We start from the raw sequence: 17,344 nt of genomic DNA on the forward strand, positions 1-17,344 counted from the left end.
CAGCCGCTCCTTTTCATTTTGTTCCCCTCATTTTCAAAATGTGACCCTGCTCTAAACTGACTGAGTTTCTTTTCCAGAAGCACAGGGAATGGTTATGCCATAACTGGTTGTGGGAGACAGCCTCGACTCACAAGCACGTGGTTTTGCCAGGGTACCCGTCCTCAGGCTGCCATGATGAGCCTGGCTGTTAATGACTCACAGCTGTGCCATTCTCTGAAGAACTTTCCTTGGTCACTGGTTTACACCCCAACCTTGGGTGGCCTACAGCCTTTTACTGACTGATATGAGGGTAAAAATGCTGGCCCCCTTACCTCAAGGAAGGATAAACTTCTGATGCTTTTCCTGCTTTGTGTTCCTTTCAAACTCAGGCTAAGGTAGACTTCTAAAACAATGTCTTTGTCCAGCCTCTTTCCCTGCCCTATGCTGCCTCCAGCAGTCCTGCATGAATTTCTCATGTATACTCTCAATAAGTCACTTGCCCAAGAATCTTTATCTCAGGGCCTATTTCTAGAGAACTCAGTCTGAGCACTAGCATTTTCCTATACACATACACTCGTACATAGAGAGACACAGACTCAGACCCTAGAGGAGCCTCTGCTTCTAAAGAACCTAAGTCATCCCCATGGTAAATTCTCTCCATTGGCCCTGTACTGTTATCAGGACATACATTTCCACGGATTACCAGCTCTACTGCACAGATTGGAAGTAATATTTTTCCAGGTTTCAAAAAGGCCCTCCGAGTAATTGCATAATGGGTAGAGTTTTTGTTTGTGGCACTGAAAAATTTTGGAAATTGATAGCTGTAATGGCTGTGCAACACTGTGACTGTACTTAGTGCCACTGACTTAATTGTCCACATGAGCATGACCAAAATGGCAAATTTTATGCTATACATCTTTTACCACAATAAAAAATAGTTTGAAAAAAAGGCTCTTTGGACATCATGTACCCACACTCCCAAGGTAGAAGAAAGGGCTCAGCAGAAAGTCTTATAGGTAGATATGTTTGTGCATGCATTTACCTTGAAGCGATGCAAAGTACACATTTACATCAATTCTTTGAAATTCTTTGACAATCTAAAAATTTAAAAAAGAATTTGTAACAATGAGTGACTTCATCTGCCCGTAATTCAGTAGCATTCAATTACTCGTTCAGGAGAAACTTGAACACTTTCATGGTTAATCAGGACTTTAAGGAAAGTTGATTACTGGAGGAAAGTTCATTATTAGAAAACCACAGAAGTTTTCAACCTACAGTGATGGTATGATTAGGGATGAAAAGACCATCTCAAGAGGTGGTAAATCCAGTGCACAACAGCACAGGGCTCAATAGCACAGAGGCAATTAAAGAATGTTTGCGGAAGAAAGGAAAGAGGGGCATACAGGAAGCTTCCTAACATAGTCCCTGTTGATTAGAGACAAGAGCATACATTTGTATCTTGCAATGGAAGATACAGGCGTATGGATATGTGGCCATTGGATTCCAAATGTAAAACTGACCTAAAAAGGTCTCTGTATTTTGACTGTATCAATGTGAATATCCTAATTGTGATTTCTGTTCTATGGCATTGCAAGATGTTCCCAGGGGGAGAAACTGGATAAGGGTTTCATAGGATCTCTCTGCATTATTTCTTAAAATTCCATGTGAATCCACAATTATCTCAAAATAAAAAATTTAATTAAAAAACTCAAGATACAGGCAAAGGCAATATTGGGAAATAAGAACAAAGCTGGAGGTATCATAATCCAGGATTTTGAGATATGCTACGAATCTCTAGTAATCAAAACAGTATGGTACAGGCACAAAAATAGGCATATAGATGAATGCCTATTTCATTCATATAGAAGAAATATGTATATGTATTCATATAGAAGAATGCAAGATAGAGCCCAGAAATAACCCCACACTTAAATGGTCATTTTTTTTAATGTTTGTTTATTTTTGAGAGAGAGAGAGAGAGAGAGAGAGAGAGAGAGACAGAGTGCAAGTGGGGGAGGGGCAGAGAGAAGAGGGAGACACAGAATCTGAAACAGGCTCCAGGCTCTGAGCTGTCAGCACAGAGCCCGACGTGGGGCTCGAACCCACAAACCGCGAGATCATGACCTGAGCTGAAGCTGGACGCTTAACCAACTCAACCACCCAGGTTACCCACACACTTATGTGGTCAGTTAACCTATGGCAAAAGAGGCAAGAATATACAATGGGGAAAAGACAGTCTCTTCAACAAATGTTGTTGGGAAAACTGGACAGCTACATGCAAAAGAATGAAACTGGATCCTACCTTACACCATACACACAGAAAAACTCAAAACCCAGCAACTTACTCAACGGGAGAAGATATTCATAAATAATACACCCAATAAAGGGTTAATATCCAAAATAGAGAAAGAACTTATACAACTCAATACCCAAAACCCCAAATAATCTGATTAAAAATGGGCAGAGGACCGAAATAGATGTTTTTCCAAAGAAGACCTACAAATGGCCAACAGACACATGAAAAGATGCTCAACATCACTCATCATGGGAAATGCAAATCAAAACCACAATGAGATATCACCTTCCACCTGTCAGAATGGTTAATATCAAAAAGACAAAAATTAACAAGCATTAAAAAAACTGTGGAGGAAAAGGAACCCTTGTGTACTGTTGACGGTGATATAAATTGGTGCAGGCAGCTACTGTGAAAAACAGTATAGAGGTTCCTAAAAAAATGAAAAATAGAAATAACAAATGATCTGATAATTCCACTACTGGGTATTTACCCAAAGAAAATGAAAACACTTGTTCAAAAAGATATACGCACCCCTCTGTTTATTGAACATTATTTACAATAGCCAAGATATGGAAGCAACCCAAGGGTCCATCAATAGATGAATGGGTAAAGAAGTGGTGTACACACACACACACACACACACACACACACACACACACTAGAATATTACTCAGCCATAAAAAAAAAATGAGATCTTGCCATTTGCAACAACATAGATGGACAAAGAGCCACGTGAAAAGATGCTCAACATCACTCATAATGCTAAGTGAAATAAGTCAGAGAAAGACAAATACCATACGATTTCACTCATACATGGAATTTAAGAAACAAAGCAAATGAGCCAAGAAACAAAAAAAACCCCAGAGTCTTAAATGCAGAGAACAAACTGGTGGGTTGCCAGAGGGGAGAAGGGTGAATAAAGGAAATTAAGAGTACCCTGATTGTGGTGAGCACTAAATAATGTATAGAATTTGTTGAATCATTATATTATTCATCTGAAACTAATGTTATACTGTATGTTAATTATATTTCAGTAAAAATGTAAAAATTAAAAACAAAAAATCAAGACATGAGAACTATGGGCAATAATAAAAGAGAACTTCACATTTTAAGGGAAAAAAAATCAAGACCTCTGTTTGGAGATATAAATAAATAGGTGTGGGTGTGGGAAATATCCTGGTATTAGGTAAGTTAGTACTCTCCCCAAAAGTAATTCATTAAACCCTTTGCCCAATACAATCTACAATGGATCTGAACCAAAGGCGAGAGTAAAGTGCACAATAAAGAATAAGATTTATGTTTTCATTTATGTTCTCAAATGAGCATTATAATAGCCACGTTTTCTAAAAGAACTGGAATAGAACCTGTCAGTGTGTGTGTGTGTGTGTGTGTGTGTGTGTGTGTGTGTGTGTGTGTTTAGAGAGAGCACAAGCAAGGAAGAGGGACAGTGGGGACAGAAAGAGAATCCCAAGTAGGCTCCACACTCAGCATGGAGCCCAATGTGGAGCTTGATCCCACGACCCTGGGAATCACAACCTGAGCCAAAATCAAGAGTCAGATGCTCAACTGAGCCACCAGGCGCCCTGCAACTGTCAGCATATTCTTGAACTCTTCTGTCAAGTATAATCACTTTTTCTGCCTAACCTGCCTACTATCCACCCCGTGGAATCATTTCCTGCCCTTGCAGAGGTAGCCAGGAAGCCCTAACTAGGCTAAACCTCAGTAAGGGTTTCCTTTCCGAAGTTTTTAAATAGACTTTAAACATTTTTAAATTTTAATTCCAGTGTAGTTAACATATCAGTTCCAGGTGTACAAAATAGGGATTCAGCAGTTCCATATATGCCTCAGTGCTCATCAAGAGAAGTGTACTCTTAATCCCCTTCACCTATTGGGGTCATTTCCATGTTATTACATCTGATTGTCAGTACCTTGACCCTGCTTTTGTCTCCAACCCTCTTACTACAACCTGCAGCTTCACCTAAACTTGACACTTGAAGTCAAGTTGACCCTAATTAGTCTGTTTTGGAGCACTTCACATGGTTGTCTTTATTTTTTTTTTTTAATGTTTATTTATTTTTGAGAGAGAGAGACAGACAGAGTGTGAGCGGGGGAAGGGCAGAGAGAGAGGGAGACATGGAATCAGAGGCAGGCTCTAGGCTCTGAGCTGTCAGCACAGAGGCCGACACGGGGCTCAAACTCATGAACTGTGAGATCATGACCTGAGCTGAAATTGGTCCCATGACCCAGGAGCCCCCATTTTTTCTTCTTTTAAATATTCCATTTTCTATACTCAAAAAAATAAAACCTAATAAATATTAATATTTGCTGAGATACTTCTAAACATTCTTTCTTTATATATACATAGCATATATATATTATATATTAGCTTTTTTATTAGCTACATATATAATATGTCCATATATATAAACCTATTTAATCTTCATAACAACCCCATGAAGTAGGTACCATCATTACTCCCATATTGCAGATTAAGAAATTGAGGTACAGACAGATTAAGCAACCTGTCCATGGACACACTGTGAGTAAGTGGGAGAGCCAGGATTCAACCACATGTCTGGCCTCGCAGTCTATGCTTTAAAATACTACACTGTGTTGCAAAAGCATTCCTCTAGAAAAATTACAGATCCGACAATCACCCTTTTGCAAGACCAGGTACCCCGTATCATGGTACTATGGCCAAAGCTCCAAATCTGTCATTCAAAGCACCAAAACCTTACCATTCGCAATGATCTCACTCCAACAACATCCAAGAAAGACACAGCTCCACAATCAAGCACGAGGCTGTGGATTGGCACTTTGGGAACATTCACTTTGACCGGAAGCTCAGAGTTCCAATCCACTTGAATCTCTATTTCCTTGGTTGGGATATCAAGGTCTTCTGGGTCTTCAACATCTTCATCAGGCTCAAAAGCATCATTTGATGAACCAGCATCCCTTATAATGCCATTCTAAACAAAGAAAACACTGCCAACTTAGTTGCCAATGACAGGGACACCTTGCAATAATGCATCTCAAATTACTTAAAAGTCCTATACACTTTTCCTTGGCTAGCAAAACATCAAAGGGATGAACTCTTAAGGAATGAGATTTACCTCAGTCCAAACTGTGATGTTCCCTAAGAAGAAAAATGGAAGAGCAGAGGAGCCAGGAAACTCTTGATTTCTGGAAGATTGTGGAACTTGGCCAAGAGATACATAGGCAGGAGAGTCTGAATAAAAGGTAATAGATCTAAAAGTTTATGAACTTAGCTGCCTTCTGTTGTGAGCATTTTTCTGGCATTGAATTAGCATTTATTTTGTTCCCTTCAGTAAAAATAAGGTTTATTTCTCTATGGGAAAAAGTATCACACTCTGTGTTTCCAGAGAGTTCTGCTGATTTTTTAATTCTCTCCCATTCCCTCTTGTCTACAAGAATAACTGTCGTCCAACATACATTGTCAACTGCCTGAACACATCTGGGTACCAAAGCGAATAAATCTAACTTTCAACTGTCTAACTGCTTTCATTTTCACATGAGAAGGAAAGGGATTTAACAAGAAAAAGAAAGATGTCGCCTCACCTTTGTTGCCCTTAATTGTCCTTTTTTGATGAGTTTCTGTATTGTCCTCAGTGCTTTCAGTCTCTTATTATACACTCTAATGGCATCAAATCCAACCTTTGGAAAGAAATGTCAAGTTACTTAAAACATCTGGTTCCTAATGCTCATTAACGGTAATTGTTATCTGGAAAGGCGATTTCCCAAGTGGTATTATTCCTTGAGACATCCTGCCAAAAAAGAAATTCTGAGGTCTAGTGGAGGTCTCCAGTATCACCCCTACCCCACCTAGCCAGAGACTCAGGGAAGACAGTCTCATATTAAAGGCTCTAAAAGAGTAAAATACAAACAAACAAACAAACAAACAAAGCAAAAAAAAAAAAAAAAACAACAACACCACACAGAATAACCTCTTTAGCTTTAAGTCTGTGTTAACAAATTTCCTTGACATCACAGAGCCCTTTTGCTATTGCAAAATCTATGACCATTCCCTTGAACCAGTTTGCTCTGGAACTCACTTAAGAAAAACACTGATATAGGGGCAAACCTCAGCTTCAAAGCTTGGCATGCCATTCTAGGCCAGAATTTCTGGCTTACATATTCCACTTACATTTTCTACTCTTTACTCCAACTGGGCAAACACCCTCCCTGCCCAAATACACGTCTTTACCTCTGACTCTCAGCTCACATAGTTTCTAAACACCTGACATAATCTTATGTGATTAGCCCAACTCACATGGATTTCTCCCTTCTCTGAACTCTTCACATTTACTGTCTAAACTACTGTTTTGGTCTTCCATAGTTATTGCTACCTGGATTTTAACGTATGGTATTTCTGGGTCCTTACCTGTTGCCAAACAGATTATAAGTTACTAGGATGTTATAATTCTTAAAGCCCCATACAAACGGAATAGGGTGTAGGGTCTTGTCCAGTTTGAGGCAATAAATACCCGTAGAATGAATGAAGTCTCAAAGGAGGTTATAAACCAAATTTCTAGGGATAAAATACTCACTGTGGACTTGATACATTTTTTAAAACCATCAACGTTGCCGTAAAAAATGGGACTGGAAAATCTAAGAATCTTCACTCCTTCAGGTTCTTCAATCTGGCATTAAGAAAACAAAATGTGTGAAGTTAAATAATTTCAGCCTTCAAATATTAATTAAATTTCTGGCTTTTCGGCTAGGAGCCAAGTTGCAATTACTCTGAGGGGCTGGACGACAGCACTCACTTCTCCCTGAACAGGGTCTGTCTCCACTTAGGAGGCAATAGGTTATTCAAACTACTGGAACTTTACAGTCCCATAGAAGATCAAATTAGGAAGGGCCTTCGTAAGCAATTATTCAACACTCTGATTTCCAGATGGAGAAACTGAGGCTGAGAATGAGGAAGTGATTTGCCTCCAGTTCATACCACGGAACCCCAATTTGTTCTTTGGCTAAAATTCTTTAAAAAAAAAAAAAAAAAGGAGTGTTGGAGCACCAAGGTGGCTCAGTGGGTTAAGCATCCAACTCTTGATTTCGGCTTAGGTCATGATCTCATTGTTTGTGAGTTCGAGCCCTGCATCAGGCTCTGTGCCAGGGAGCCTGCTTGGGACTCTCTCTCTCTCTTTCCCTCTCTTTTTGCCCCTCCCCCTCTTGCTCTCTCTCTCTCAAAATAAATATATAAACTTAGAAAAAAAGAAGGAACAAGAAAAAGGTAGTAAACTGAGGGGATGTGCAAGAATGGAGGCCAACAATGTCGGTTGCTTGCTCTCACCCTGGCACATGGTGGCCAGACCAAAAGTAGATCTTGCGAAATCCTAGACTTTTCTAGTCTTTAGGAATCATAGCAATTTCAGTCCGAGCCCCTGAGGTGAGAAAACAGGTGTTGGGAGGCTGAGTGATGTGGACAGAGTCTCCCCAAAGTGGAGCCTGGAACTGCAAACCCCCAAACTCAGCCCATGATTCCCTGAGCCAAAAGATTCTCTACCATCATTGTTTAGCTCTTGGCAGTGCCGAGAAAGATGTGGAAATAAATTAAGTAGCAGCTAATGGAATTCCAGATTCTGTGTCCAACATTTTTTTACGCTAAATTGGTTTTTTTCTTGATTTTCTTTCTCTGCTTTTTCATCGCCGTTTCCCCTGGTGACCGCTAAGCTACTTCAAGGAACACAAGCCTATAAGTGGGATGTGTTTTTTCTTTATGTTTTCACTTCCAATATTATATGTCATTTCTTCCAATTCCAAGATTGGAGCAAAATGTCTAATCAGAGAGCTTAAAAGTCTTGTGTTAGCATTAAATGAAGATAATCTTACAGGGATTTCAGATGATTTCATGGGGGGTAAGGATTACATAGCAGAGAAATAGAATTTTGATGCAACTTCTGGAAATAATCAAACTGCTTATTTTTTAAAATTCCTTTTACAATGGTTTTACATTAAAAGGACATTCAGGGGTGCCTGGGTGGCTCAGTCAGTTAAGCGTCCAACTCCAGCTCAGGCCATGATCTCATGGTTCATGAGTTTGAGTCCCACATTGGGCTTTCTGCTGTCAGCACAAAGCTGGCTTCAGATCCTCTGTGCCCCTGTCCCCATCCCCCGCCCCTTCCCATGCTCTCTCTCAAAAATAAATAAACATTAAAAAACAAACAAACATTCAAACTAGCATGGACACAATTCATACAAACCATGGATAGCAGAGAGCACATTAGGTCAAAGTTTTCATGACACCCCCAGTGAACTTCTAAACTTTCCTGGAAGAAGCCTCCCCCTTTAGCTACCTTGTACCTAACACACTGAAAGAGAAATATGCTACCCCCTGAAAATCCAGGCTAGCAACCCAAGGGCAGCAACTGTCTCACAAAGGCACTTACATTTTTGTAATTCTTGGTACTTTTGTAAATATCTGTGCTAGGAATGCTTCCAAGGCTGTTCCATGAGGGACTAAAAGAAGAAAAATTAGGTCAGGATTTTGTGGAACAGGCATACTTTGGAATAAAAAATGACAAGACATCACAGATCCGAAAGAGCCCATCATTCTTGGCTCTTTATTGCATTGTGTGTCCTTGTTAGCGATCACATCTTCCTGCAGCTAATTCTGAAATGAACAGCTGGTGTTTGCGTGGGTCCTTGGAGAAGGAGGATTTTCCTGAGGGCTGAGAGAAGTCATGAACATCCCACTCCCCTGTGTACAACACTTTAGAGGCCAAGCAAAGAGCTTTCACACATGTTAAGTTTTATCTAGGAGCCGCCAAACTTCTGGAAGGTCAGCAGTACTGTCCTCATTTTTATGGTTGAGTAAGCTGAGGTTCAGATAAGGCCAAAAAGGCCCTGGAGGTAAGGTTAGGTTAGGTTATCTTTAACCCAGGGGTCCTCAGTGCCTGGCACAGTGCCTGGAACTTACTCGGGAGTTAGAACAACTGTCTGATGAAATATGGCGAGTCTGCGGTGATCAGATTAGTCTCAATTTCTAGAAACGGGAGCCTGGGAGAGCCAGCAGTACATCCTTCCCATCAACCAGACTGTTCACTTCCTGTTCCTGGTACCATCAAATAACTTCCGTGATTCTTCAGGTGTGACTAGGGACAGGTGCTAAACATAATTCCCGAAGAAAGAGTGTCTGTTTGTGTGCCCTCTGGATCAGCCGTATAATTACTGGAAATGAAATATTGCGGAGGATACAATTTTTGGTTGGCGAAAAGCCTAGTTACCAAATCAGTGGCCAAAACGTACCACTGCTTTCTCCTCAGCTTACTGGGCTGTGCCAAATTTTCAGTGTTCATAAGCTATAGAGCCTCTCTCTACAAACTTTTCTCTCCCAACCACACCCACGCAAGGCAAAGCACACACTGTGGCATACAGACCATGAGAAGAAACATCTTCCAAGGACAGGTTCTGAGTTACTTCCCAGAAGCAAATTGGGTACTTTGGGAGCTTATGAACTCTCCTGGGCCCTTGGGGAACCAGTTAAGAGTGCTGAGGCAGTGAACATAAGCTTTGGGGAAGACTCCAACGTGCCAGGGTAGGGAAGAAGTAGAAGGAGAATTGGCCAGTGGAACAACAAGGGTGGGCTTATGCTAAGCTGAAGGTGTCTCAGCTGATGTTTTTCCAGATTCTTTTAACCTTCATGGCCCAAGCACAGGCAGAGAAGAGGCCAGAACTCTGGAAAGATCACAGAAGTTTTGAGGAAGAAACCTGGCTCTGTTTGCCTCTCTGTTCAGACAATTTCATAAACACAGAAGAGCACATACCAAAAGCCTCTTAAGAGTCAAAACAAAGGGTGCCTGGTGGCTCAGTCAGTTAAGTGTCCAACTTTGGCTCAGGTCATGATCTCATGGTTCGAGAGTTTGAGCCCCACATCGGACCCTATGCTGACAGCTCAGAGCCTGGAGCCTGCTTTGGATTCTCTGTCTCCCTCTTTCTCTCTTTGCCCCTCCCCAACTTGTGCATTTTCTCTCTCTCTCTCTCTCTCTCTCTCTCTCAAAAATAAACATTAAAAAAAAAAAAGAGTGAAAACAAAACCAACAAAAAACCATACACCTTCCGGCTCTCTCACAGATTGTTTTCCATGACATCAAGCCATGTCTTTGCTCTTTTCACTCTGTATATGACCTAATTACGTCTATTTCATATAATCATGTGGTTTCTTGGGTACATGTTTTCTTTGGCAGACTGAATGAAATCGGGCTACAGTCAATGCTTTTAAAATCTCCTGTTCTGAGTTATTAGCTTCAGGAGAAAATGAGCTGTAATACACTTTGTGGCTATCTTGTCCCAAGCCAGTATGTGCCCCACAGACTGCATCTCATTTGCAGAAGGAACCACAGAGCCACGTCAGTCCTTACTGAGTCACGCATCTTTTATTCTTACTGTGACCGGAAGGAGAAGGCAGCAGTAGAGCATGTGACTAAATGCACAGATTTAGGGGTGAGATACATCCGGGTTCAAGCCCTGACTCTGCAACTTACTAGCTGTGTGATCTTGGGGAAGGTTCTTAACCTTTCGGAGCTTTGATTTTCTTTTCTGTAGAATGAGAATTAAAAAACCTATTCATGGGATTGTCCCAAAGACTAAATATGATCATGTGTGCCAAGCACTATAGGCTTAATTCATAGAAGCCCTCAATACATAGTAACTATTATGAAAGGGAGTGGTTTCCCTATATTTTATTAAAATGGTATAAGAAATCTCAGGGTGTAGGGAGCCAGGGTGGCTCAGTCGGTTAAGCATCCGACTCTTGGCTTCTGCTCAGGTCATGATGTCACAGTTCGTGACTTTGAGCCCCACATCAGGCTCCGTGCTGTCAGATCGGAGCCTGGGAGCCTCTCTCTCCCTCTCTCTCTGGCCCTCCCCCGCTTGTACTCTTTCTCAAATAAATAAATTAAAAAAAAAAAAAGAAATCTCAGGGCATGTTGTCTTCTTTTTGGGAAATCTGGGTCTTACATTACTCACAATTGAACTCTCAGGACCACAGTCAGTAATCCAAACATGAGCCCAGCTAGTAAACCGAGGTCCAGCCCCAGAATGATGGACGCTATGCACGTAAACACCCAGATAACCTAGGACAAAACAGAAATGGAAAGAACCTCGTTAATCTGTCAGGGACCATCAGGTGAGACACTACCTGTAAAAACAAGAAGATCAATTGTCCATGAACAAATTCCGCTTTTTAAAAATATTCTTACTTCATTTCATGTTTCAATGGAAGTAGAAACTGATGTTTCCAACAAAGACCAATTGTCCCATTTCAATGTTTTGTTTTTAATTTAAGTTTTGAATAGGGAATATATTAACGTGGTTCAAAATGGAAGTAATATTAAAAAGGTGTACAGTAGAAAACCTTGCTTCCGACCCTCTCCCCTCTTCACCCGTCCCACACCCTCACTTGTGTTCACATTTCCATGTGTCTGTGTGCATGTACATGTGCACACTTTTCACCAGTAGTTTTTGCAAGTACAAGCAAATATGACTGCATAGCATTATTTTATGTTCCCACATTTCTTAAAGATTTTATTTATTTTTTTTAATTTTTAGAAAATGTTTATTTATTTATTTTGAGAGAGAGAGAGAGAGCACAAACAGGGTAGGGGCAGAGAGATAGGGAGAGAACTCCAAGCAGCCTCAGTGCTGTCAAGGCAGAGCCCAGCGTGGGGCTGTATCCCACAAACCGTTGAGATCATGACCTGAGCCGAAATCAAGAGTTGGAGGCTCAGGGTGCCTGGGTGGCTCAGTTGGTTAAGCATCCATCTTCGGCTCAGGTCATGATCTCACGGTCTGGGAGTTCAAGTTCTGTGTCAGGCTGTGTGCTGACAGCTCAGAGCCTGGAGCCCGCTTGGATTCTGTGTCTCCCTCTCTCTTTCTCTCTCTCTGCCCCAACCCCACTTGTGTTCTCTCTCTCTCTCTCTAAAAAATAAATAAACATTAAAAAAAAGAGTTGGAGTTTCAACCGACTGAGCCACCCAGGCACCCAGTTAGCTTCTGGCTTTTATGGTTCCTCAGAACAATTCTGAAGGTTACTTTGGTCAGAGTTAAACTCAGTAAGGGTTTTGTATTTTGGTTTTGCTTTGTTTGAGTTTTGTTTGTCCTTCTATATTACAGAGGGGTTTATTTTTATTATTTTTATTTATTTTTATTTTTTCATTTTTATTATTATTTTTTAGAAAGCTCATTTCTTTTTATTATTTTTTTTAATGTGTTTATTTGGTCTGGTGTTTAATGTGTTTATGTGGGATTCTTCCTAGATGGAAATACATCTTCCCAGGGATACAGGACCTTCCCAAAGCTTGATTCACCTGGCAGGCTTTGGCTTATCCATCCAATTCTAATTTCCGCTCTGGGAGTCCCACAGTGCAGGTGAGATTGAGGAGAGAAGGGGACATAGTGATGCGGCAGGAAGCACATAAGAAACAAACATTTCAGACAAAAATGGGCAGCCAGTGACTTACGGCATCGATCTTATTCTGTCTCCACAGACGAGGAATGTCACACACCTGCATAAACATCCCTTTCAGGTTGGCGATTACAACAGCTGCCAAGACCGACTGTCAAGAGGGACAGGGAAGGCTGTGTTATTCAGGGGAATGGTCTTCCATGTGAGGATTTGTAAATCTCCTGTTATTTCTCTGATGACAGAGCAGTGAAGAGAAATTATGCAATCGGGCTGTTGGGAAGCAGGGTTATACCTTCTGCAAGGGTTCCAGCAGCTTCCCCAGGGCAACAATGGCGACCATCACAATCCCAGCCGAGATGATGCCGGCAATCTGAAAGACACACACCTTCCATGAACGGGGTCCATCCCTCTCCCTCGTGTCTTCCAGCTTGCTGGATGTGTGCAGGAGAGCCTGGCCGTTGGGTGCACCTCCCTGCCTCCCCCCTTCTGTTCAGTACTGTTGAGACAAATGAGAATTATTTCTTACAACTCTACACAACTGAAGGAAAAACGGGAAACGTATATATGGTAGCTCTGGCAGGGAAATTAAAGAAAACATGAAGCCTGAGCTTGCTAAGGGAAAGCCGGCTGGGCCTGGATGTATTACAGACCTATAGCCTTGGTGTCAGGTGGGGAGGCCACACTTGTAATTATTTGCCATAGCGGGAAACATGGACCTCTCCCCTGCCACAACAACAGATCGTGAATGTTCTTGGGCAATAAATTCCCAAGGCACACATCTAATTCCTCCTCATTACTGAAGCAGTAGTCATAATAGCAGTTATTCTGATAACACATCTTACGGACGGCACCAATTTGCACAGAAGTCTCAGAGAAAATAAGTGTACCGGCCCTTCTGCAAATTCAAAATGCTACAGGAGCATAATGAGAAGTGGGACCATACCCCCTGCCTCCTCCAACAGTCCCTGGGCGCAGGCTCAAGAGTTTTGCCCCCCAGCAGCCCAAGTGATGACAGGGCAACAGCAGGGGTTAAAGGACCTTCAGAAACTTTACCTTCGCTGGCAAAACAAAGCTCTCCTAAGATCCATAAATAGTTAGGAGAGAGGCTGAGGGGGTGGGGCTATTCTCTGGTTTGGTTAGCTGACCAATGAACTCTCTGCTGAGACAGCTGGCACCTGGCCGAGGTGAAGACCAGAAGCTCTGAAACAAAGGAGAAAAGGAGACAGGGCACCAGAAGCAAAGCCACGAGAGAAGAAGCAACAGGGAAGATTGTACCAGGCGCAGGGGTCCGCCTGGTACTGGAGGTGTGAGCTGAAAGAGACAGATAAAGCCAACATACGTAGGAGATCTGAAAACCACAGGAAATTTCATAGCCACCGTCTTTCCACCTGGCAGACTGATCATTCAGGTTCCCACCGTGGTTACCTCAGCCTGAGGCAACATCATGCAAATGATGGGCTGTGCACATCCGGATGCTTTGCACATTCAGAGCCCTCTGTTAGGCTCTTTGCTGCCCGTTAGCACCACGGCTCCAGGATGCCCGTGCCTTGGTGGTTTTCCCTCATCTCTCTAAGCAGAGCAGCTGATGTCCTCCCTTCTTCCCTCCCTTCCTTCCTTTCTTCCATACAATCGCTTAGCCAACATTGTTGTCTATCATGAGCCACTTGCACCTTGCCGTGGATGTAGGGCTCTATGAATTGCTAAAGGAAAGGGAGATCTGGGGACAGAGATGACACCCCATGTCGAGGGGAATGGCCACCCACTCGCCAAATATATGCAACACTAAGCTGCCAATTATGGGGACCGGGACAAATTTTGGTCGCTATATTAAAATCTGCGAGGGGTCCATTACATGCACTCACTCTATCAGGCTGGTTTGTGGGAGGTGCTGTACATTTTATATCTATGAGCACATTCAGTCGCTAGAAAATTAATTATTCTGTTACAAGTGAGAAGGTAATCGGAGCTGAGGGAAGTTTGCAATCAGAATTACTTTTTAGTGAGTCAGCAGGAGTCCGATGGGGGTGAAAGAAACAACAGGTTGCAATGTTCAGCTCTTCTACAATCTGAGGATGTGCTGCAGACAGTTAACGGTCACTAACCCTCATTATTCCATTCCTTCATTCAGGAAGTATTCGCCGGGGTGTTTCTTTTGCGTCAGAGCACAGTATATGCATCACAGGTACCACGATGCTTTTCCTATCGTGAGGAGTTAATGACGGGAACACTAAGCGTTTACAGGTATGTGCCAGCACCTTACAAACGTGGCGTGTGTTTGTTTTTAAATCCTCACAACATCCCTATGAGGGGGATACGATTAATCCTCCCATTTTATAGATGCTGAAAACTGAGGTCCCAACATCAGAGAAAACATGAGAAGCCACACAACGAGGGAAGAGCTGCCAGTGTGTGTGTTTGTGAGTCCCTGGATTGTAGTCCAGGCTATTAGACTTTTAACCCTGAACTTAGTATACATTTCAGTAATTAAAGAGCAAGTCACGTCTGTGCTTGCTTCGTTCTTCACTACTGAAATCCTGGCATCCTTCATTCCTAAATATAATACCTGCCAGTGTGTGACGGCAGGTGTCAGCTTACCAGAACACCATTACCCCCAGACCTCTGCCAAGGCATCACTTTACACGGGCATTCTTCCTGGGGCGGCTGGCCCGTGCCTCCTCGGAGGCCGGAGGGCAACAGCAGGAGAGTGGACCTCACCACTTGGGGACCTGCCCGCACCCGCATGCTGCCATGGGAGTCTGTCAATGCCCCAGCTCAGGTGAAAGCCGCAGGGACCCGCGTGCTGACAGCTGCCTGAACACGGGGGCAGCTCTGGAGTCCCCTCCGGCCTCTTCCCCGGGGACCTCAGAGCACGGCTCTGCCTCTTGGCAAGGGCTGCGCTGTCTTACCTGCTCCCTCAGAGCGAGAAGTGTTCGCATCCCCAAGCCCCCGAAAAAGGAAACTCAATTATTAAAAGCAAAATTTTAGGGGCACCGGGTGGCTAAGTCGGTTGAGCGTCCGACTTCGACTCAGGTTGACCTCACAGCTCATGAGTTCGAGCCCCACCTCCAGCTCACTACTGTCAGCACAGAGCCCACTTCAGATCCTCTCTTTGCCCTCCCCCACTTACACTCTCTCAAATATAAATAAACATTTTTTTTTAAAAAAAAAGCAAAATTCTGAAAATTAAAATTAAATTTTGTTCCGCTGGAGCCAAGAAACTGGTAGAGGCTCATTCTTCCAAACCCGGCACAGAGATCCATTATAAATGAAAAGGGAGCATCATGTGTGCCTGGGGGGGACAAAGCTCCCCCTGGGCCACCGCAGGGAGTCACTAATTTTCTCAGCCCATCTCTTTTATAAAACCCTGTCTGAAGACCGTGTGTGTTAAGGGTACTGCCTTTGGATTTGTTGTTCTCCTTTATAGCCTCATTACACTTTTTACTCTTAAATAATAGCTGTGTGTGGGGAGGGGAAAGCCCTCCAGGCATGGCAGAAACACCACCCCTGAGCCTATCCCATGCCCCCATCCACTTATTTGGGCCTCTCTGACCCCATTTCCTGCTAGAAAAGAGAGCCTTTGAGAACGGCTCCTGAGCTTTCTGGCCTATGGAAGGCAGGGTTATTCAGGGATTTGGGGTCACTTTGTGAAGGCGACAACTTAAACCCACGTTCCGAACTTCAGGAACACAAGTTGTACTCCAGAAGAAATGCCGAAATGTTACGACAACAATACTCTTGGCCAACAAACTTGTTCTGTGGGCCCAAAGGCCTCTGGAGGAAGTTCCTGATCCTTGTAAAGGAAATGTAGACAGACACTTTTGATTTTCCTGAAAATATAATACCTCCTAAGCCATGACGTGCTTTCACTAGGCCTTCTTTATCCCCAGATAACAAATAGATAAAAATCAGTATTTTTCATTACTGATTCCTTGTCAGTTGTTTTTGTCCCTGGACAAGCAGGTAAGTATAGCTCTCTGCCAGCTGAGCAGTGACACAAAGAGATTAATTTGAGAATTTGTGCTTTAGGGAACCATAAATGTGAAGAAGATTTGGGCGGGGAGCCGGATCAAGGAGGCACAAACTTATGTATCCAAGGTAATCCCCTTGCTGACTTCTCCTGCCAGCCTTCCTGAGAGCCACTTCCCCGGCTCATCCCTTGCAGGAGACACAAGCCACCATGCCACTGTTCCATACCTGTGTCTTTCCCCCTGTGCTCTCCTGGACGGCGGTGCGGGACAAGGCTGTGGTGGCCACAAAACAAGAGAAGAATCCCGAGAAGATGTTGCTGATCCCAAAGGCAATGAATTCCTAAGGCAGAGACCGGGTGGCAGTGATGCGAACACATACAATCTTTGCAAGACCCTCGCCAACCGTGTAAGGAAGAATAATAAGAAAGCAAACTCCCCAGACCACCCTGTCTGGTAGCCCCAATTTAATCTTTACCGTTAAAGGTGCTTGGAGGTCTTGAAAGGCATTCAGGACTTGGGGCTCCACAGAGTCTAAGAGAGGCCTCACGGCTCTCAATCATTTTTAAGGTTGCTAAGGAATAGTCACTGGTTAAAATGCTGACTTCCCTTCCCGGCGAGTGGTTTATCTGTAGCTCTCGCAGAAAGCATTGTTCTGTTCGCACATAAGCATTTCTT

At 43.0% G+C, this 17,344-nt stretch overlaps 1 protein-coding gene across 3 annotated transcripts in view; it reads right to left on the reverse strand.

Moving 5' to 3' along the window:
* Positions 1-17,344, reverse strand: part of SLC26A4 (solute carrier family 26 member 4) — a 55,029-nt gene that overhangs the window by 8,088 nt on the left and 29,597 nt on the right. For all 3 annotated transcript variants that reach the window (XM_060632265.3, XM_060632266.3, XM_060632267.3), the window contains exons 10-18: positions 16,896-17,009; positions 12,994-13,071; positions 12,757-12,852; positions 11,264-11,370; positions 8,686-8,755; positions 6,844-6,936; positions 5,855-5,950; positions 5,014-5,244; positions 1,022-1,076 (exon numbers count right to left, since the gene is read on the reverse strand). In XM_060632265.3, coding sequence (XP_060488248.1) covers positions 1,022-1,076; positions 5,014-5,244; positions 5,855-5,950; positions 6,844-6,936; positions 8,686-8,755; positions 11,264-11,370; positions 12,757-12,852; positions 12,994-13,071; positions 16,896-17,009 — 940 coding nt within the window. The remainder of the gene's footprint in view (positions 1-1,021; positions 1,077-5,013; positions 5,245-5,854; positions 5,951-6,843; positions 6,937-8,685; positions 8,756-11,263; positions 11,371-12,756; positions 12,853-12,993; positions 13,072-16,895; positions 17,010-17,344) is intronic.

This window comes from Panthera onca, chromosome A2 (assembly GCF_046562875.1).
Source record: "Panthera onca isolate mPanOnc1 chromosome A2, mPanOnc1 haplotype 2, whole genome shotgun sequence".
NCBI classification, from domain to species: Eukaryota; Metazoa; Chordata; class Mammalia; order Carnivora; family Felidae; genus Panthera; species Panthera onca.